The sequence below is a fragment of the Hemitrygon akajei genome, chromosome 9, assembly GCF_048418815.1.
Source record: "Hemitrygon akajei chromosome 9, sHemAka1.3, whole genome shotgun sequence".
In the NCBI taxonomy this organism is placed as follows: domain Eukaryota; kingdom Metazoa; phylum Chordata; class Chondrichthyes; order Myliobatiformes; family Dasyatidae; genus Hemitrygon; species Hemitrygon akajei.
The window spans coordinates 66,583,020-66,605,351 of NC_133132.1; the positions used below are offsets into that span (position 1 = coordinate 66,583,020).

Consider the following 22,332-nt stretch of genomic DNA (forward strand, 5'->3'; position numbering starts at 1 on the left):
ATCTGCGCCAGATGTGTTGAGCTGCAGCTCCTGAGGGACCATGTTAGGGAACTGGAGATGCAGCTTATGACCTTCGTCTGGTCAGGGAGAGTGAGGAGATGATAGACAGGAGCTATAGGCAGGTAGTCACACCAGGGTCTTGTGAGACAGGTAAGTGGGTAACAGTCAGGAGAGGAAAGGGCAGGAGTCAAAGGCTAGAGAGCACCCCTGTGGCTGTATCCCTTAACAATAAGTAGTCCTGCTCGAGTATTTTTGGGAGGTGACGGCCTACTTGGGGGGAGCAACAAAGGCTGCGCCTCTGGCGCAGAGTCTGGTCCTGAGGCTCAGAAGGGTAGGGAAAGGAAGAGGAAGGCAGTAGTAATAGTGCACTCTATAGTTAGGAGGTCAGACAGGCAACTCGGTGGACACAGGAAAGATGCACGGATGGTAGTTTGCCTCCCAGGTGCCAGGGTCCAGGATGTTTCTGATCATGTCCAAGATATCCTGCAGTGGGAAGGAGAACAGCCAGAGGTTGTGGTACATATTGGTACCAATGGCATAGGCAGGAAAAGGGAGGAGGTCCTGAAAGTAGACTACAGGGAGTTAGGAAGGAAGTTGAGAAACAGGATTACAAAGGTAGTCATCTCGGGATTATTGCCTGTGCCACATGACAGTGAGTATAGGAACAGAGTGAGGTAGAGGATAAATACATGGCTGAGGGATTGGAGCAGGGGTCAGGGATTCAGATTTCTGGATCATTGGGACCTCTTTTGGGGCAGGAGTGACCTGTACAAAAAGGACGGGTGGCACTTCAATCCCAGAGGGACCAATATCCTGGCAGGAAGGTTTGCTAAGGCTGTTGGGGAGAGTTTAAACTAGGATTGCTGGGGGTTGGGAACCAACCTGAAGAGACGGAGGAACAGGCAGTTGGCTCACAAATAGAGATAGCTTGGAGACAGTGCGAAAGGGAGGATAGGCAGATGATAGAGAACGGACACACTCAGACCAATGGTTTGAGATGTGTCTATTTTAATGCAAGAGGTATTATGAACAAAGTGGATGAGCTTAGAGCATGGATCAGTACTTGGAGCTATGATGTTATGGCCATTACAGAGACTTGGATGGCTCAGGGGTAGGAATAGTTACTTTGAGTGATAGGCTTTAGATGCTTCAGAAAGGACAGGGAGGGAGGCAAAAGAGCATTGCACTGCTGGTCAGAGATAGTGTCATGGCTGCAGAAAAGGAGGAAGACATGGAGGGATTGTCAACGGAGTCTCTGTGGGTGGAAGTTAATAACTCTACTGGGTTTTTTTTTAAAGACCATCCAACAGTAACAGGAACATCAAGGAGCAGATAGGGAGACAGATTCTGGAAAGGTTGTAATAATAACAGGATGTCGTGGTGGGAGATTTTAATTTCCCAAATATCAATTGGCATGTCCATAGAGTGAGGGATTTAGATGGGGTGGAGTTTGTTAGGTGTGTTCACGAAGGTTTCTTGACACAATATGTAGATAGGCCTACAAGAGGAGAGGCTGTACTTGATCTGGTATTGGGAAATGAACCTAGTCAGGTGTTAGGTCTCTCAGTGGAAGAGCATTTTAGAGATAGTGATCACAATTCTATCTCCTTTACCATAGCATTGGAGAAGGATAGAAACAGACAAGTTAGGAAAGCGTTTAATTGGAGTAAGGGTAAATATGAGACTATCAGACAGGAAACTTGGAAGCGTAAATTGGAAACAGATGTTCTCAGGGAAATGTACAAAAGAAATGTGGCAAATGTTCACGGGATATTTGCATGGAGTTCTGCATAGGTACGTTCCAATGAGACAGGGAAAGGATGGTAGGGTACAGGAACCATGATGTACCAAGGCTGTTGTTAATCTAGTCAAGAAGAAAAGAACAGCTTACAAAATGTTCAAAAAACTAGGTAATGATAGAGATCTAGAAGATTATAAGACTAGCAGGAAGGAGCTTAAGAAAGAAATTAGGAGAGCCAGAAGGGGCCATGAGACGGCCTTGGCGGGCAGGATTAAGGAAAACCCCAAGGCATTCTACAAGTATGTGAAGAGCAAGAGGATAAGACATGAGAAAATAGGACCAATCAAGTGTGACAGTGGAAAAGTATGTATGGAACCGGAAGAGATAGCAGAGGTACTTAATGAGCACTTTGCTTCAGTATTCATTATGGAAAAGGAACTTAGCGATTGTAGGGATGACTTCCAGCAGACTGAAAAGCTTGAGCATGTAGATATTAAGAAAGAGAATGTGTTGGAGCTTTTGGAAAGCATCGAGTTGAATAAGTCACCAGAACCAGACGAGATGTACCCCAGGCTACTGTGGGAGGCGAGGGAGGAGATTGCTGAGCAGCTGGCAATGATCTTTGCATCATCAATGAGGATGGGAGAGGTTCCGGAGGATTGGAGGGTTGTGGATGTTGTACCCTTATTCAAGAAATGGAGTAGAGATGGCCCAGGAAATTATAGACCAGTGAGTCTTACCTCAGTGGTCGGTAAGTTGATGGAGAAGATCCTGAGAGGCAGGACTCATGAACATTTGGAGAGGCATAATATGATTAGGAATAGTCAGCATGGCTTTGTGAAAGGCAGGTCGTGCCTTATGAGCCTGACTGAATTTTTTGAAGATGTGACTAAACACATTGATGAAGGTAGAGCAGTAGGTGTAGTGTATATGGATTTCAGCAAGGCATTTGATAAGGTATCCCATGCAAGGCTTATTGAGAAAGAAAGGAGGCATGGGATCCAAAAGGACATTGCTTTGTAGATCCAGAACTGGCTTGCCCACAGAAGGGAAAAGTGGTTGTAGATGGGTCATATTCTGCATGGAGGTCGTTTACCAATGGTGTGCCTCAGGGATCTATACTGAGACCCCTGCTCTTTGTGATTTTTATAAGTGACCTGGATGAAGAAGTGAAGGGATGGGTTAGTAAATTTGCTGATGACTCAAAGGTTGGGGGTCTTGTGGATAGTGCTGTCAGAGGTTACAGTGGGACATCAATAGGATACAAAACTGGGCTGAGAAGTGGCAGATGGAATTCAACTCAAATAAGTGTGAGGTGGTTCATTTTGGTAGGTCAAGTATGATGGCAGAATATACTAAGATTCCTGGCAGTGTGGAGGATCAGAGGGATCTTGCGGTCTGAGTCCATAGGACAGTCAAAGCTGCTGCACAGGTTGACTCTGTGATTAGGAAAGCATATGGTGCACTGGACTTCATCAATTGTGGGACTGAGTTTAGGAGCCGATAGGTAATGTTACAGCTATATAGGACCCTGGTCAGACCCCACTTGGAGTACTGTGCTCAGTTCTGGTCACCTCACTATAGCAAGGATGTGGAAACCATAGAAAGGGTGCAGAGGAGATTTACAAGGATGTTGCCTGGATTGGGGAGCATGCCTTATGAGAATAGGTTGAATGAACTCTGCCTTTTCTACTTGGAGCGACTGAGGATGAGAAGTCACCTGATAGAGGTGTATAAGATTATGAGAGGCATTGATCGTGTGGATAGTCAGAGGCTTCTTCCTAGGGCTGAAATGGCTGGCAAGAGAGAGCACATTTTTAAGGTGCTGGGAAGTAGGTACAGAGGAGATGTAAGGGTTAAGTTTTTTACTCAGAGAGTGGTGAGTGCCTGGAATGGGCTGCCAGCATCAGTGGTGGAGGCGGATACAATAGGGTCTTTTAAGAGACTCCTGGATAGGTACATGGACCTCAGAAAAATAGAGGGCTATGAGTACACCTAGGTAATTTCTAAAGTAAAGACATGTTCGGCACAGCTTTGTGGGCCAAAGGGCCTGTATTATGCTATAGGTTTTCTATGTTTCTATGTTTTTTTTAATATATAGCTGCTGAGACTGAATGTCTTAAGTTACAAGATAGATAGGCTGTGTCTGTTTTGTTGGATCAAAGAATGCTGAGGAGTGATCTTATAGAGGTTTATAAAATCATAAAAGACGAAGATAGAGTGGATGTTCAGAATCTTTCTCCCAGAGTAGGGGTGTTTAAATCTAGAGGGCAGAGATATAAGGTATGAGGGGAGAAGATTTAAAGAGGATCTGAGAGGCAAATCATTCCACACAGAGAGTAATGGGTACAGGATATGCCGGAGAAGAAAGTAGAAGCAAATACAAATACTACATTTCAAAGATATTTGGACGTGTATATGGATAGAAAAGGTTTAGAGGGATATAGGCCAAAGACAGGCAGATGGAATGGCTCAGGCAGGCACCTTGGTCAACACTGACGAATTCTGGAAGAGTCCTTTATCGAGCTGTACAAGCTGATGATTCTATAACCTCACTGTTAAGAGTTATTTTCTAAGCAGAAACCTTATGTTTGTTGGAAGGAACTTTTCCTATTTGGATTTGCTGGATCGGTTAGTGAATCCGGTTTTATTTTTATTACATTTAAATATGGCAGACAGATACAAGAGTAGCTTGTTCTGCTTACTGTGAGTTGGTTCAGATATAAATCAGACCCTCAAGGTATTACTTAATGTAATTAAATACAGCAGTATTTTTCTTATTATTTAATGAATTGGATTGTAATTCTCCAGCTGCTCTGATGGGATTTGAACTCACACCTTCAAATCATTTTATCGTAGACTCATTAAAATGTTTACAAAACAAAATAAGGACAATTTCCTCATTGTTTCAGTACCAATAAAAAAAAAAATGCTACCTGATGTAACCCCACCTTTCATCAAATATCCAGGTATTTGGATTATGAATTAAAATGGGTCACTATTTAAACACTATTTTTATTGTTCAACAGCATAGTTCAATCTATTTATGAGACTTCCCGATCTTGTTGCAGAATGCTGGAGCAATGGCTGAAGAGCTCGCTGTGAGCCAGTCGAAGTTGGGTGCAATGGCTGGAGAGCTCGCTGTGAGCCAGTCGAAGTTGGGTGCAATGGCTGGAGAGCTTGCTGTGAGCCAGTCGAAGTTGGGAGCAATGGCTGGAGAGCTCGCTGTAAGCCAGTCGAAGTTGGGTGCAATGGCTGGAAAGCTCGCTGTAAGCCAGTTGAAGTTGGGTGCAATGGCTGGAGAGCTCGCTGTGAGCCAGTCGAAGTTGGGTGCAATGGCTGGAGAGCTCGCTGTGAGCCAGTCGAAGTTGGGTGCAATGGCTGGAGAGCTCGCTGTGAGCCAGTCGAAGTTGGGTGCAATGGCTGGAGAGCTCACTGTGAGCCAGTCGAAGTTGGGTGCAATGGCTGGAGAGCTCACTGTGAGCCCGTTGAAGTTGGGAGCAATGGCTGGAGAGCTCGCTGTGAGCCAGTCAACGTTGGGTGCAATGGCTGGAGAGCTCGCTGTGAGCCAGTCAACGTTGGGTGCAATGGCTGCAGAGCTCACTGTAAGCCAGTTGAAGTTGGGTGCAATGGCTGGAGAGCTCGCTGTGAGCCAGTCAACGTTGGGTGCAATGGCTGGAGAGCTCGCTGTGAGCCAGTTGAAGTTGGGAGCAATGGCTGGAGAGCTCACTGTGAGCCAGTCAACGTTGGGTGCAATGGCTGGAGAGCTCGCTGTGAGCCAGTTGAAGTTGGGTGCAATGGCTGGAGAGCTCGCTGTGAGCCAGTTGAAGTTGGGAGCAATGGCTGGAGAGCTCACTGTGAGCCAGTTGAAGTTGGGAGCAATGGCTGGAGAGCTCACTGTGAGCCAGTTGAAGTTGGGAGCAATGGCTGGAGAGCTCACTGTGAGCCAGTCAACGTTGGGTGCAATGGCTGGAGAGCTCGCTGTAAGCCAGTTGAAGTTGGGTGCAATGGCTGGAGAGCTCACTGTGAGCCAGTTGAAGTTGGGTGCAATGGCTGGAGAGCTCGCTGTGAGCCAGTCAAAGTTGAGTGCAATGGCTGGAGAGCTCGCTGTGAGCCAGTCGAAGTTGGGAGCAATGGCTGGAAAGCTCGCTGTGAGCCAGTCGAAGTTGGGTGCAATGGCTGGAGAGCTTGCTGTGAGCCAGTCGAAGTTGGGAGCAATGGCTGGAGAGCTCGCTGTAAGCCAGTCGAAGTTGGGTGCAATGGCTGGAGAGCTCGCTGTGAGCCAGTCGAAGTTGGGTGCAATGGCTGGAGAGCTCACTGTGAGCCAGTTGAAGTTGGGTGCAATGGCTGGAGAGCTCGCTGTGAGCCAGTCAACGTTGGGTGCAATGGCTGGAGAGCTCACTGTGAGCCAGTCGAAGTTGGGTGCAATGGCTGGAGAGCTCGCTGTAAACCAGTTGAAGTTGGGTGCAATGGCTGGAGAGCTCGCTGTAAGCCAGTCGAAGTTGGGTGCAATGGCTGGAGAGCTCGCTGTGAGCCAGTTGAAGTTGGGTGCAATGGCTGGAGAGCTCACTGTGAGCCCGTTGAAGTTGGGAGCAATGGCTGGAGAGCTCGCTGTGAGCCACTCAACGTTGGGTGCAATGGCTGGAGAGCTCGCTGTGAGCCAGTCAACGTTGGGTGCAATGGCTGGAGAGCTCGCTGTGAGCCAGTTGAAGTTGGGTGCAATGGCTGGAGAGCTCACTGTGAGCCAGTTGAAGTTGGGTGCAATGGCTGGAGAGCTCGCTGTAAGCCAGTTGAAGTTGGGTACAATGGCTGGAGAGCTCGCTGTAAGCCAGTTGAAGTTAGGTGCAATGGCTGGAGAGCTTGCTGTGAGCCAGTCAACGCTGGGTTCAATGGCTGGAGAGCTCGCTGTGAGCCAGTCAACGTTGGGTGCAATGGCTGGAGAGCTCGCTGTGAGCCAGTTGAAGTTGGGTGCAATGGCTGGAGAGCTCACTGTGAGCCAGTTGAAGTTGGGTGCAATGGCTGGAGAGCTCGCTGTAAGCCAGTTGAAGTTGGGTACAATGGCTGGAGAGCTCGCTGTAAGCCAGTTGAAGTTAGGTGCAATGGCTGGAGAGCTCGCTGTGAGCCAGTCAACGTTGGGTGCAATGGCTGGAGAGCTCGCTGTAAGCCAGTTGAGGTTGGGTGCAATGGCTGGAGAGCTCGCTGTGAGCCAGTCAACGTTGGGTGCAATGGCTGGAGAGCTCGCTGTGAGCCAGTCAACGTTGGGTGCAATGGCTGGAGAGCTCGCTGTGAGCCAGTCAACGTTGGGTGCAATGGCTGGAGAGCTCGCTGTGAGCCAGTCAACGCTGGGTTCAATGGCTGGAGAGCTCGCTGTGAGCCAGTTGAAGTTGGGAGCAATGGCTGGAGAGCTCACTGTGAGCCAGTCAACGTTGGGTGCAATGGCTGGAGAGCTCGCTGTGAGCCAGTTGAAGTTGGGTGCAATGGCTGGAGAGCTCGCTGTGAGCCAGTTGAAGTTGGGAGCAATGGCTGGAGAGCTCACTGTGAGCCAGTTGAAGTTGGGAGCAATGGCTGGAGAGCTCACTGTGAGCCAGTCAACGTTGGGTGCAATGGCTGGAGAGCTCGCTGTAAGCCAGTTGAAGTTGGGTACAATGGCTGGAGAGCTCGCTGGGAGCCAGTTGAAGTTGGGTGCAATGGCTGGAGAGCTCACTGTGAGCCAGTTGAAGTTGGGTGCAATGGCTGGAGAGCTTGCTGTGAGCCAGTTGAAGTTGGGTGCCATGGCTGGAGAGCTCGCTGTGAGCCAGTCAAAGTTGGGTGCAATGGCTGGAGAGCTTGCTGTGAGCCAGTCGAAGTTGGGTGCCAGGGCTTTGCTGGTCACTCATTACAGCGGACTCGTAAACTCCCTGGAGTAAAAGGACTGCAGTGCAGAAGAGTCACCAAGAATATTCTGGAGGCTGCAGAAAAGGCCTCGCTATGCCTGTGGATCCGAAGGGGGGATCCGTGGATTAGTGCACCACTTGAACACAAGTCGGGGGCTGATCACCCCTGGCTGAGTCGCCCGGGCGAGGGTATCTGATGATTAAAGACCTGAAACATCCTTCGACCCCGGGTTCATCACTGAAGACTCATCCAAGTAGCACCAGAAGGTGTATTCTACAACTACCCCTGACCTTTCCTTGCAGCAGCTACTACTGAAGTCTATTGTTATCTCCAGACTTTATACTTCACTGTTCTCCTGAAAAGTCTAACATCTTCCACCCTATTTGACGTTAAATTCTGCATTCAGTTATTTGAAGTTGGCAATTGAAATTGTAATACAAAAGCTGACTTCTTTTGTAAAACATTGACAAGCTGACAAATATTGTGGGACTGATACAAAAACAGGACACACTTTTGGGAGAAGAAATTTTAAGTTTACTGATGGGCTTCAATGGTCCATTCTTTCTTAAGGCAAGGAAGAGAACTTTGCCTTGACAGTTGTATTTAGGAAGCCTCCATTCTGGACACACACAGATCTGTATACCAGTACATATACATCCATATACTTACGCAAAATTAAACATGTAATGATGGGTGATACTCTTAAATGATAATCTTCTAAGCCTTGGGTAGTCCATTTCAGTTATTTATAAAACATATTAAAATACATCTTGACAATGCTAAATTTCATGAAAATGCACTTGTTGGCCAGGAATACCTCTAATTTTTGGTAAGGATCAATGTGCGTTGATATGAACCTGCCCATTCCTGACATCTCACTGGCAAAATGAGGTCACTTAAGAAAGATTTCTTAATGAAATCATTTTCATAAATAGTCAGATAACATTCAGTACTTAAAATCAGCCTTAAAATCATTACAGTATTAGAAGAGATTGAGTCACCTTCAAAGACTCGCCCCAGGAAGGCTTGACACAGGGCCTCTCTGGATCCATGGTAACTGTGTCCATTTTCTTTTGGAAGAGAACCAGAACACAGTCGAGAATCCTCATTATCAGGTGAGGTGGCTTGGCTAATTTACGCACAGTGGCAATGTCAGCAGGCTTAATAGTCTGGGAAGAAAAATAAAATACCCTAAAATGTTAATTACAATGATTATGGGCAATTTTTCATTACATTATTCAACAAGAATTTGCACAATCTTGTTTCTTGTCAAATTTTATCTCACAGTCTGTTTGAAAGGAATATTTGGTTTAGCATGATGGCTGCTCAGTGCAGTGTTGCCCATGCTACCTCCCACAGGAGTTCTGACAGTGATACAGACAGCAGTCTGCATCCCACTTTAGTGAGACGTGAGGCCTACTCTCACAAATTATATCAAAGGCCATGAAACAGGATATTCTGAGGCCCTCTTCATCATTGCCAGTTACTTCAACCAGGCCAACTTCAAGAGTGTTAGACCAAAATACTACCAGTAAGTCTTGTGCCCCACCAGGGGTCCAAACACCTTTGACTACAATTACACATCAGAGACACCTATCGAGGCCCTCCCCCCCCCCCCATCCTTCTTCGACCACACTTTGGTAAATCCAGCCATTTGGCCAACTTCTCCCGGCATGCCAATTGAATCAGAAACATGCAGATCCAGTACAGAAAATCATGCAATACTCTCAGATGAAACAAATTAGTTTCTAAGTGACTATTTCAATTTGGCAGATTGTTCCATATTCAAAGACTTGGAAGCCAGCCTAGATGAGTATCTACCCAGCATCCTGGACCATATTAACATGTGTGTTGAGATCTATGTATTAAAGAGGACAATCCAGGTGATCCCTACCAGAAATCACAGGTGAACCAGGAGATCCACTTCTTAATGAAATATAAGACTGTGGCATTCAAATCAGGTAATCTTGACCTTTACAATAAATCAAGATATGACCTCCATAAAGCTAACGGGGATGCCAAGGGACAATATCAGCCCAGAATAGAGTCCCAACTCTGGCAGGGATTAAATGCTATTAAGGCCTACAAAACTAAGTCAGGCAGCAATATCAACAACAGTGAAACATAGAAACATAGAAAATAGGTGCAGGAGTAGGCCATTCGGCCCTTTGAGCCTGCACCGCCATTCAGTATGATCATGGCTGATCATTCAACTCAGAACCCTGTACCTGCTTTCTCCCCATACCCCCTGATCCCTTTAGCCACAAGGGCCATATCTAACTTCCTCTTAAATATAGCCAATGAACCGGCCTCAACTGTTTCCTGTGGCAGAGAATTCCACAGATTCACCACTCTCTGTGTGAAGAAGTTTTTCCTCATCTCGGTCCTAAAAGGCTTCCCCTTTATCCTTAAACTGTCACCCCTTGTTTTGGACTTCCCCAACATCGGAAACAATCTTCCTGCATCTAGCCTGTCCAATCCCTTTAGAATTTTATACGTTTCAATAAGATCCCCCTCCTCAATCTTCTAAATTCCAGTGAGTATAAGCCTAGTCGATCCAGTCTTTCTTCATATGAAAGTCCTGCCATCCCAGGAATCAATCTGGTGAACCTTCTCTGTACTCTGTGTACAACTACTGTGTTCAACTACTCTCTTTGCAGCTGGATCCTTAACTTCCTGACCAGCAGACACAATCTATAAAGGTAGGCTGCAACATCCCTGCCACGAGTATTCTCAGCACTGGACCACCACATGTTGCATCCTCAGCCCCCTGCTCTAAATCTCTAGACACTCTTGACTGCATGGCCAATTCTGCTCTAAATCCATTTATAAGGTTGCAGATCATACCACCATAGTAGGCCATATCTCAAATACTGATGAGTCAGAGTACAGGAAATAAACAATGAGTTTAATAAGGCGATGATATGATAGCAACCTTTCCCTCAATGTCAGCAAAACAAAAGAAATGGTCACTGACTTTAGAAAGGGGAGAGGATGGCAGGGCAATGGATCGAGAGAGCTGAAAGCTTCAAATTTCTATGAGTGACTATCATTAGGAGCTTGTCCTGATCCAACCACATTGACGCAATGGCAAAGAAACCTCACTAGTGCCTCAACTTCCACAGGAGGCTAAGGAAATTTGGCTTTTCCCAATTGACCCTCACCAATTTTCATCAATGCACCAGAACAAAAAAACCATCACAGTTTGGTGTGATAACTGCTCTGCCCATAAACACAAGAAACTTAGGGAGTTGTGCGCACAGCTCAGCAACTTTCTCTCCATGGACTCTTGGCTATACTTCTTGCTGCCTCAGTAAAGCAGGCAACATATTCAATTCTTCCACCCACCCCAAACTTTCCTCTTCTCTCCCTTCCCATCAGACAGAAGATATAAGGCCTGAAAGCACATTCCACCAGGCACATGGACACTTTCTGTCCCATTGCTAGAAGATTACTGAGTGGTTCCAGTATGAGAAAAATGGACTCTTGACCCTAATTGACCTCGCTATGACTTTCACCTATTGTCTAGCTGCAGTAAACTGTATTCTGCACTGTTATTCTTCTTCTTTGTACCAATGTTGCAATGAAAAGATCTGTATGAATGGCATACAAAACAATTTTTCCACTGTCCATGTGACAATATTAATCCAAAGTTCAAAGCACAAAGTACATTTATTATCAAGATATGTATACAGTATACAATCTTGAGATTTGTCTTCTTGCAGGCAGCCACAAAACAAACACCATAGAACTCATTTAAAGAAAAACCCCAAACAAGACAATCAAATATGCAAAAACAACAACAAATCACGCAAACAAGAAAAAGCAAACAAATAACACACAGAATGTTACACATCACACTGCAGAATACCCAACAGTGAGTTCACAGCTACGAGATGCTGAGGCAAGTAAAGCAAATCCAGGAGCCAATGGCCACTGCCACAGTCACTGGGTCAGTCAGTTCCGTGTTGTGTCGATGGCCACAGTCACTGAGTCAGTCAGTTCCGTGTTGTGTCGATGGCCACAGTCACTGAGTCAGTCAGTTCCGTGTTGTGTCGATGGCCACAGTCACTGGGTCAGTCAGTTCCGTGTTGTGTCGACGGTCACAGTCACTGAGTCAGTCAGTTCCGTGTTGTGTCGATGGCCACAGTCACTGGGTCAGTCAGTTCCGTGTTGTGTCGATGGTCACAGTCACTGAGTCAGTCAGTTCCGTGTTGCGTCGATGGCCACAGTCACTGAGTCAGTCAGTTCCGTACTGTGTCGATGGCCACAGTCACTGGGTCAGTCAGTTCCGTGTTGTGTCGATGGCCACAGTCACTGGGTCAGTCAGTTCCGTGTTGTGTCGATGGCCACAGTCACTGGGTCAGTCAGTTCCGTGTTGTGTCGATGGCCACAGTCACTGAGTCAGTCAGTTCCACGTTGTGTCGATGGTCACAGTCACTGGGTCAGTCAGTTCCATACTGTGTCGATGGTCACAGTCTCTGGGTCAGTTAGTTCCACATTGTGTCGATGGTCACAGTCACTGGGTCAGTCAGTTCCGTACTGTGTCGACGGTCACAGTCACTGGGTCAGTCAGTTCCGTAATGTGTCGACGGTCATAGTCACTGGGTCAGTCAGTTCCATGTTGTGTCGATGGTCACAGTCACTGGGTCAGTCAGTTTCGTGTTGTGTCGATGGTCACAGTCACTGGGTCAGTCAGTTCCCTGTTGTGTCGCCGGTCACAGTCACTGGGTCAGTCAGTTCCGTACTGTGTCGACGGTCATAGTCACTGGGTCAGTCAGTTCCGTACTGTGTCGACGGTCATAGTCACTGGGACAGTCATTTCTGCGTTGTGTCGATGGTCACGGTCACTGGGTCAGTCAGTTCCACGTTGTATCGATGGTCACAGTCACTGAGTCAGTCAGTTCCACTTTGTATAGATGGTCACAGTCACTGGGTCAGTCAGTTCCGTACTGTGTCGACGGTCATAGTCACTGGGTCAGTCAGTTCCGTACTCTGTCGACGATCACAGTCACTGGATCAGTCAGATCCATGTTGTGTCAATGGTCACAGACACTGGGTCAGTCAGTTCCACGTTGTGTCGATGGTCACAGTCACTGGGTCAGTCAGTTCCATACTGTGTCGACGGTCATAGTCACTGGGTCAGTCAGTTCCGTACTCTGTCGACGATCACAGTCACTGGATCAGTCAGATCCATGTTGTGTCAATGGTCACAGACACTGGGTTAGTCAGTTCCGCGATGTGTCGATGGCCACAGTCACTGGGTCAGTCAGTTCCACTTTGTATCGATGGTCACAGTCACTGGGTCAGTCAATTCCATACTGTGTCGACGGTCATGGTCACTGGGTCAGTCAGTTCCGTACTGTGTCGACGGTCATAGTCACTGGGTCAGTCAGTTCCACTTTGTGTCGACGGTCACATTCACTGGTTCAGTCAGTTCCGTACTGTGTCAATGGTCACAGTCACTGGGTCAGTCAGTTCCGTACTGTGTCAATGGTCACAGTCACTGGGTCAGTTAGTTCCACATTGTGTCGATGGTCACAGTCACTGGGTCAGTCAATTCCATGTTGTGTCGATGGTCACAGTCACTGGGTCAGTCAGTTCCATGTTGTGTCGATGGTCACAGTCACTGGGTCAATCAGATCCATACTGTGTCGATGGTCACAGTCACTGGGTCAGTCAGTTCCACTTTGTGTCGATGGTCACAGTCACTGGGTCAGTCAGTTCCGTACTGTGTCGATGGTCACTGTCACTGGATCAGTCAGTTCCATGTTGTGTCAATGGTCACAGCCACTGGGTCAGTCAGTTCCGCGTTGTGTCGATGGTCATAGTCACTGGGTCAGTCAGTTCCACGTTGTGTCGACGGTCACAGTCACTTGGTCAGTCAGTTCCGCGTTGTGTCGATGGTCACAGTCACTGGGTCAGTCAGTTCCACGTTGTGTCGATGGTCACAGTCACTGGGTCAGTCAGTTCCGCATTGTCTCGATGGTCACAGTCACTGGGTCAGTCAGTTCCGCATTGTCTCGATAGCCACAGTCACCGGGTCAGTTAGTTCCACTTTGTATAGATGGTCACATTCACTGATTCAGTCAGTTCTGTACTGTGTCAATGGTCACAGTCACTGGGTCAGTTAGTTCCCCATTGTGTCGATGGTCACAGTCACTGGGTCAGTCAGTTCCATACTGTGTCGACGGTCATAGTCACTGGGTCAGTCAGTTCCACTTTGTGTCGACGGTCACATTCACTGGTTCAGTCAGTTCCGTACTGTGTCAATGGTCACAGTCACTGGGTCAGTTAGTTCCACATTGTGTCGATGGTCACAGTCACTGGGTCAGTCAGTTCCGTACTGTGTTGATGGTCACAGCCACTGCAGTCAGTTTCGTACTGTGTCGATGGTCACAGTCAGTGGGTCAGTCAGTTCCGTACTGTGTCAATGGTCACAGTCACTGGGTCAGTTAGTTCCACATTGTGTCGATGGTCACAGTCACTGGGTCAGTCAGTTCCATGTTGTGTCGATGGTCACAGTCACTGGGTCAATCAGATCCATACTGTGTCGATGGTCACAGTCACTGGGTCAGTCAGTTCCACTTTGTGTCGATGGTCACAGTCACTGGGTCAGTCAGTTCCATGTTGTGTCGATGGTCACAGTCACTGGGTCAGTCAGTTCCGTGTTGTGTCGATGGTCACAGTCACTGGGTCAATCAGTTCCGTACTGTGTCGACGGTCACAGTCACTGGGTCCGTCAGTTCCGTACTGTGTCGATGGTCACTGTCACTGGATCAGTCAGTTCCATGTTGTGTCAATGGTCACAGCCACTGGGTCAGTCAGTTCCGCGTTGTGTCGATGGTCATAGTCACTGGGTCAGTCAGTTCCGCGTTGTCTCGATGGTCACAGTCACTGGGTCAGTCAGTTCCACGTTGTGTCGATGGTCACAGTCACTGGGTCAGTCAATTCCATGTTGTGTCGATGGTCATAGTCACTGGGTCAGTCAGTTCCACGTTGTGTCGATGGTCACAGTCACTGGGTCAGTCAGTTCCACGTTGTGTCGATGGTCACAGTCACTGGGTCAGTCAATTCCATGTTGTGTCGATGGTCATAGTCACTGGGTCAGTCAGTTCCGTACTGTGTTGATGGTCACAGCCACTGCAGTCAGTTTCGTACTGTGTCGATGGTCACAGTCAGTGGGTCAGTCAGTTCCGTACTGTGTCAATGGTCACAGTCACTGGGTCAGTTAGTTCCACATTGTGTCGATGGTCACAGTCACTGGGTCAGTCAGTTCCATGTTGTGTCGATGGTCACAGTCACTGGGTCAGTCAGTTCCACTTTGTGTCGATGGTCACAGTCACTGGGTCAGTCAGTTCCGTGTTGTGTCGATGGTCACAGTCACTGGGTCAATCAGTTCCGTACTGTGTCGACGGTCACAGTCACTGGGTCCGTCAGTTCCGTACTGTGTCGATGGTCACTGTCACTGGATCAGTCAGTTCCATGTTGTGTCAATGGTCACAGCCACTGGGTCAGTCAGTTCCGCGTTGTGTCGATGGTCATAGTCACTGGGTCAGTCAGTTCCGCGTTGTCTCGATGGTCACAGTCACTGGGTCAATCAGATCCATACTGTGTCGATGGTCACAGTCACTGGGTCAATCAGTTCCGTACTGTGTCGACGGTCACAGTCACTGGGTCCGTCAGTTCCGTACTGTGTCGATGGTCACTGTCACTGGATCAGTCAGTTCCATGTTGTGTCAATGGTCACAGCCACTGGGTCAGTCAGTTCCGCGTTGTGTCGATGGTCATAGTCACTGGGTCAGTCAGTTCCGCGTTGTCTCGATGGTCACAGTCACTGGGTCAGTCAGTTCCATACTGTGTCGACGGTCATGGTCACTGGGTCAGTCAGTTCCGTACTGTGTCGACGGTCATAGTCACTGGGTCAGTCAGTTCCACTTTGTGTCGATGGTCACATTCACTGGTTCAGTCAGTTCTGTACTGTGTCAATGGTCACAGTCACTGGGTCAGTTAGTTCCCCATTGTGTCGATGGTCACAGTCACTGGGTCAGTCAATTCCATGTTGTGTCGATGGTCATAGTCACTGGGTCAGTCAGTTCCGTACTGTGTTGATGGTCACAGCCACTGCAGTCAGTTCCGTACTGTGTCAATGGTCACAGTCACTGGGTCAGTTAGTTCCACATTGTGTCGATGGTCACAGTCACTGGGTCAGTCAGTTCCACTTTGTATCGATGGTCACAGTCACTGGGTCAGTTAGTTCCACATTGTGTCGATGGTCACAGTCACTGGGTCAGTCAGTTCCATGTTGTGTCGATGGTCACAGTCACTGGGTCAATCAGATCCATACTGTGTCGATGGTCACAGTCACTGGGTCAGTCAGTTCCGTGTTGTGTCGATGGTCACAGTCACTGGGTCAATCAGATCCATACTGTGTTGATGGTCATAGTCACTGGGTCAGTCAGTTCCGTGTTGTGTCGATGGTCACAGTCACTGGGTCAATCAGTTCCGTACTGTGTCGACGGTCACAGTCACTGGGTCCGTCAGTTCCGTACTGTGTCGATGGTCACTGTCACTGGATCAATCAGTTCCATGTTGTGTCAATGGTCACAGCCACTGGGTCAGTCAGTTCCGCGTTGTGTCGATGGTCATAGTCACTGGGTCAGTCAGTTCCGCGTTGTCTCGATGGTCACAGTCACTGGGTCAGTCAGTTCCACGTTGTGTCGATGGTCATAGTCACTGGGTCAGTCAGTTCCGCATTGTCTCGATAGCCACAGTCACCGGGTCAGTTAGTTCCACTTTGTATCGATGGTCACAGTAGCTGGGTCAGTCAGTTCTGTACTGTGTCGATGGTCACAGTCACTGGGTCAGTCAGTTCCACTTTGTATCGATGGTCACAGTCACTGGGTCAGTCAGTTCCATACTGTGTCGACGGTCATGGTCACTGGGTCAGTCAGTTCCGTACTGTGTCAATGGTCAGTCACTGGGTCCGTCAATTCCGTACTGTGAGGATGGTCACTGTCACTGGATCAGTCAGTTCCATGTTGTGTCAATGGTCACAGCCACTGGGTCAGTCAGTTCCGCGTTGTCTCGATGGTCACAGTCACTGGGTCAGTCAGTTCCACGTTGTGTCGATGGTCATAGTCACTGGGTCAGTCAGTTCCGCATTGTCTCGATAGCCACAGTCACCGGGTCAGTTAGTTCCACGTTGTATCGATGGTCACAGTCACTGGGTCAGTCAGTTCCATACTGTGTCAATGGTCACAGTCACTGGGTCAGTCAGTTCCATACTGTGTCGATGGTCACAGTCACTGGGTCAGTCAGTTCCACTTTGTATCGATGGTCACAGTCACTGGGTCAGTCAGTTCCACGTTGTATCGATGGTCACAGTCACTGGGTCAGTCAGTTCCGCGTTGTGTCGATGGTCACAGTCACTGGGTCAGTCAGTTCCGCGTTGTGTCGATGGTCACAGTCACTGGGTCAGTCAGTTCCGCGTTGTGTCGATGGTCACAGTCACTGGGTCAGTCAGTTCCATACTGTGTCGATGTCTGCAGGTCATAGCCACAGATCCAGTTCCACACTGAAGTGCATCAATCAAATGGTGCAAATAATAAAACGCGATCAGCACTGAGGACAATAAACTTTAAACTGCAGCCAAGAGTTAGTCCACTGCCACGAGCCACAGAGGTTGTTGAATCCTGCAGTGTGGAGCAAAGACTCCTACACCTTCTGCTGGCAGCGGTGAGAGGTAGACCAGTCAATCAGAGGCAGACTGCGCTGAACACGGGTCCGTTTTTTGTTTTTATCCTTGGTAGTTTTCATCTTGCTTGACGCTTTAATCGACATGGAGTAATGAGGCTGACCACGGGTTTGTGTTCCTCCATCAGGAATTAATGCAGCATATACCCAAGCGACGGGGCACAGCTGCAACCCACACCGAATCCTCCAGGGGATCGCAAACACACCAGACTCTTAGCCCAAAAATACATTCTGAAAAGGGTAATTACAGGCTACGATTGATCATAGTTCAAAAGAAGAAAAATAATATCCAGAAGAAGGGGAACATCCATTAGTTTTGTAATCTGTTAACAAGATGCCATTCAATTTATTACTTTCACCAGAAGACACCAGGAAAAGAAATTTGGACAGACAAAGCAGGAAAACAGAGAAGTTCAGGGGATTCTTCTTACTTACAAGACATGATTTTATACAACAAATAAAACCTATCAAAGGCAAAAACTGAAAAAATCAAATTGAAAATGTATGGTAGCATTGGTTTCCTGACAAAGGTTACACTGTAAAATAAATTTGATTTATACTTACCAAAAACCTAATCTAACAATATTCAAAACATATGAATTACAATATTTCCTTCTAAATATAGCTGTTCCTATATTTGTGTGGAACTGACTGACCCAGTGACTGACCATTGACACAGTACGGAACTGACTGACCCAGTGACTATGACCGTCGACACAGTATGGAACTGACTGACCCAGTGACTGTGACCATCGATACAAGGTGGAACTGACTGACCCAGTGACACAAGAAAAAAAATATCAGGGTTGTATGTGGTGACATATGTGATTAAAAAAGATACTTTGAACTGTGAAGACTATCACTCAATGATTCATAAAAGCTTCTTCCCTTCTGCCATCAGATTGCTGAACAGTTTATAAATACTAGCTTGGTGTTTTATTTTCTGCACCATTTATTTACTTTTGTTATTTATAGTAATTCTACAGTAATTGTGCACTGTACTCTGCTGGAAAACAACACATTTAACTTCATTTAAATCAGTAACAATAAATCACATTCTGATTCTGAAAACTATTGCCACAAAATGTAGTTATAGATGCTTAGAAATATTTAATGAAAATTTTGGCAGAAGTCTAAAATTTACTCGAATGGCGGTAACCTGCTGTTGATTCCATTGGTCTTCACATGATCTTCGAATGAAATTATGATACATCTTTAGCAGACAATCCTTGGATTTTTGGTAATATACATTCTGTATTTTCAATTTACCAATGAATTCTCACAGTTCAATTTAATAAAAACTATAGTTACTTCAGACAATAGGTTATATTTAAAGCATAAACCTGAAATAATTAACTTTACAGGAGTTTCAAGAGCCAATCGTCTCATGTTACTTTCAAAAAAGTGCAATTTGGTGTCATCAATAACAGATATGAGTAATTCTTTCTTTAGCAAAACCGATGGGGGTATATTTAAGCTGGTTTCACATCCAGTATTAATTTACCAAGATACTCACATTTAGAGCTGCCTCTGCAGCTTCTAGTGCAGGCTTTGCAGCTGTAAGTTTATCCTCTGCAACATTTTTTTCCACTGCTATTTCATCCACAATCTTCTGGGCTTTATCTTTCACCATTAGGACTTCATTTTTGACTATCTCTGCTGCTTCTGCACTCACTCTCACCTCTCCTAGCACCTGTGGGATGTCACAGTGAAATTAATGAAATGCCCTCATTCATTACATCAAGATCCACATTTTATATGGAAAGGTGCTGTCTGAAGATTGTAGTTTTAGCTTTCATTAGAACCATGGGAGCTGGGGAGATGCATCTCCTTGCTGGTGGGTGGGAAGAGATTATACGTAGGAGGGTAAAATTACTGGTTCAGTTCTGACCAGCATGAAAAATTAAATAGGTTAGGACTTTATTCCCTGGAGCGTAGGAGAATGAGGGGTGATTTGATAGAGGTGTATAAAATTATGATGGGTATAGATAGTGAATGCAAGCAGGCTTTTTCCACTGAGGCTAGGGGAGAAAAAAAACAGAGGTCATGGGTTAAGGGTGAAGGGGGAAAGGTTTAAAGGGAACATTGGGGGGGGGGCTTCTTCACGCAGAGAGTGGTGGGAGTGTGGAATGAGCTGCCAGATGAAGTGGTGAATGCGGGCTCACTTTTGACATTTAAGAAAAACTTGGACAGGTACATGGATGAGAGGGGTTTGGTGGGATATGGCCCAGGTGCAGGTCAGTGGGACTAGGCAGAAAAATGGTTCGGCACAGCCAAGAAGGGCCAAAAGGCCTGTTTCTGTGCTGTAATGTTCTATGGTTCTATGGAAAAGGTGGTGTATCCCTCAGTCTTTAATTCTGATGGAAACTAAACATTATAATCTATGACTACTCTCTGATATTGATGTGCAGGGTGACATTTCCAAATTTGCATAAGATATCAAAAGGAATTTAGTATTCAATATTATAGGTAGGTAAGTAAGCAAATTTTCTCCTTAGCAATATCCATGACCAGAGAACATAGGTTTAAGGTAAGGGATGGGGAGATTGTTAAAGTGATTTGAGAAAGAATGTTTTTCACAGAGGGTAGTTGAAAGGTAGGAAATCCTGCTGAGAGTGTGGTGGGTGAAGGAAATTCATGCTTAAATAAGCACCTGAAACACAATGGGGCATGGACTGAGTGGTGCAAAACAGGATTACTGTAGATAGCTATGAGATGAGTTGCAAGGCCAAAGAGCCCTGACTCCCTGCTGAATTATATTATGACTCTCAATGATTCTATGAACTTAAATTCTCCTTCCACAGGTGCTGTCTGCCTTATTGAGAATTTCTGTTCTAATTCCAGATTTCCAACAATATTCTATTCTGATTTTGTGATTTTAAATCTTTTTAGTTTTCTTCAGCTTGTATTTACAGCAGTGGTCTTCATGGAATATAGAATACGTACACAGCAAAAACAAACCCTCTTAGCCACCTTGTCTATACAAGGTCTCTGCGGGGTTAAGTAGGTTCAGTATGGCATTGAGCACCCTAACAAACTTCTGCAGAAATACTGCTGAAAGTATCCTGAATGGCTGCTTCATGATCCGGTGTGGCAATTTGGATACACAGGAACATAAGATATTGTAGAGAGTAGTGGGCATCATGGTCACATCCTTCCTCACCATCAGTAGAATCTACACGAGGCAATGCCTCAAGGCAGCAACATCTATCATCGAAGGTCCCTTCAATCCAGGATATGTCATTTTCTTACAGATAATTGTTAATAAACCAGCTGTCCAGTCAAAACATTTCATTTTTGCCATTGTACCTGTGAGTTGTTTTAACTGCCTGACATTGTTTACTTGTGTTTTGAGTTGTGGTTTGTGCTTGTCTGATGCACATATTACAAAAAAGACATTTAAAGTGCAATGCAGTTTTCAAGCTGTGTGAAAATTTCCTGCTCAGACCAGCTTTAAAAAGTCTGTGCAGCTATAAAAAGAGTAGAGGGAACATTGATTGAATGTCAAATCAGAACCATTAGAGTCATGTGGTCATACAGCATGGAAACGAGCTTTTCAGCACCGACTATCAGGTACTTATTTTACAGTAATTCCATTTTATTCTCCCCACATTCCCATCAATTTCCCCAGATTCTACTAGTTACCAGTGCAGTAGGGGCAATCAACAGTGGCCAAATAACACATCAAATAAAACAAAGAAAAGGAACTGCACAGAGTAAGAAGGCTCAGAAACAAAAAGTGAGAAAAAATTTGAATTTTAATATCAGATGTTCTTAAAAATCCAAATTAATTGTCTGAAAGAATAGTTTTCTATAACTGTAATTGATCAAATACTGAGCAAAACTGTTCAACAGATAACCATTAAAGATATTACCAATGGTAAAATGTAAACACGAGGAAATCTGCAGATGCTGGAAATTCAAACAACACACACAAAATGCTGGTGGAACACAGCAGGCCAGGCAGCATCTATAAGGAGAAGCGCTGTTGACGTTTCGGGCCGAGACCCTTCGTCAGGACAAAGGTACTTTACCAACGGTAAAGTGTTGATTTTCATAGAATCATTGAAATTTATGGCAGAGAAGGAGCCCATTCATTCCATCCTCTCCACAATGATTTCTAAGCCATTTTTAATGGCTGTAAAGGTGAATTTTCTTGAAATTTACCAGGTAATTTAAGGAAGGATGTCATCTTTGTGAAGCAAATGAAGGAAGGGGCAACGTAAAATAGCCAGTCAGAATTCATGAAAAAACCCTTCAGATCAATGTAGCGCAAAAAATACTTCCACTGCATACTCCTTTAAAAGTTGCAAGCAATTTGAATGTTTATACCTGCATGTGTTGTTGGTGTCCTTGTATTTTCAGGAAATTTCTGGACCAATGCCACAATAAGTAGTCAATTCCTTGTCATAAAATTTGTTTAATTAGAATAAAGATATAAAATTAAATACAGCCTCTGAACTTGTTTTCACTCAGTAATCAGTTATTTTAATTTTATAACAAGAAATCAACAGTAACAGTAATGCCACTTAGCCCATTAATCATTCAATATGATCACAGATGAAGTGGGCTGGCCTGAAATCCTTCAGTATCAGTTCCTTATACACTCAGTTCGTAGGCCTTTTACATAATTATCTATCTGCATCTTAAATGTATCTAACGATCTCACTTTCATCATCCTCAGGGGCAGAGAATTGTTGATCTTTACTACCATTTGAGAGAAGAAATTTCTACACACCTGTTTTAAATGACTGGCCCCTTATTTTGTATTACTGCCCTTTCTTTGTGACTGTCTAACAAGTGGAAACATCCCAACGTCTGACATGTTTGAATAAAGTCACCCCTCGTTCTTCTAAACTTCAAGGAATACAAACCTCTGAGTTGTCTAGCCATCAATCTCCTTTGGACTACTTCCAATGCTTCTGTATCCCTTTTTAGGTAAGGGGACTGAATCTGTGAAC

At 45.8% G+C, this 22,332-nt stretch overlaps 1 protein-coding gene across 1 annotated transcript in view; it reads right to left on the reverse strand.

The window, feature by feature from the left end:
• LOC140732659 (dynein axonemal heavy chain 8-like) overlaps positions 1-22,332 on the reverse strand; it is a 704,719-nt gene that overhangs the window by 113,467 nt on the left and 568,920 nt on the right. The window contains exons 66-67 of the mRNA XM_073055352.1: positions 18,888-19,064; positions 8,617-8,784 (exon numbers count right to left, since the gene is read on the reverse strand). Coding sequence (XP_072911453.1) covers positions 8,617-8,784; positions 18,888-19,064 — 345 coding nt within the window. The remainder of the gene's footprint in view (positions 1-8,616; positions 8,785-18,887; positions 19,065-22,332) is intronic.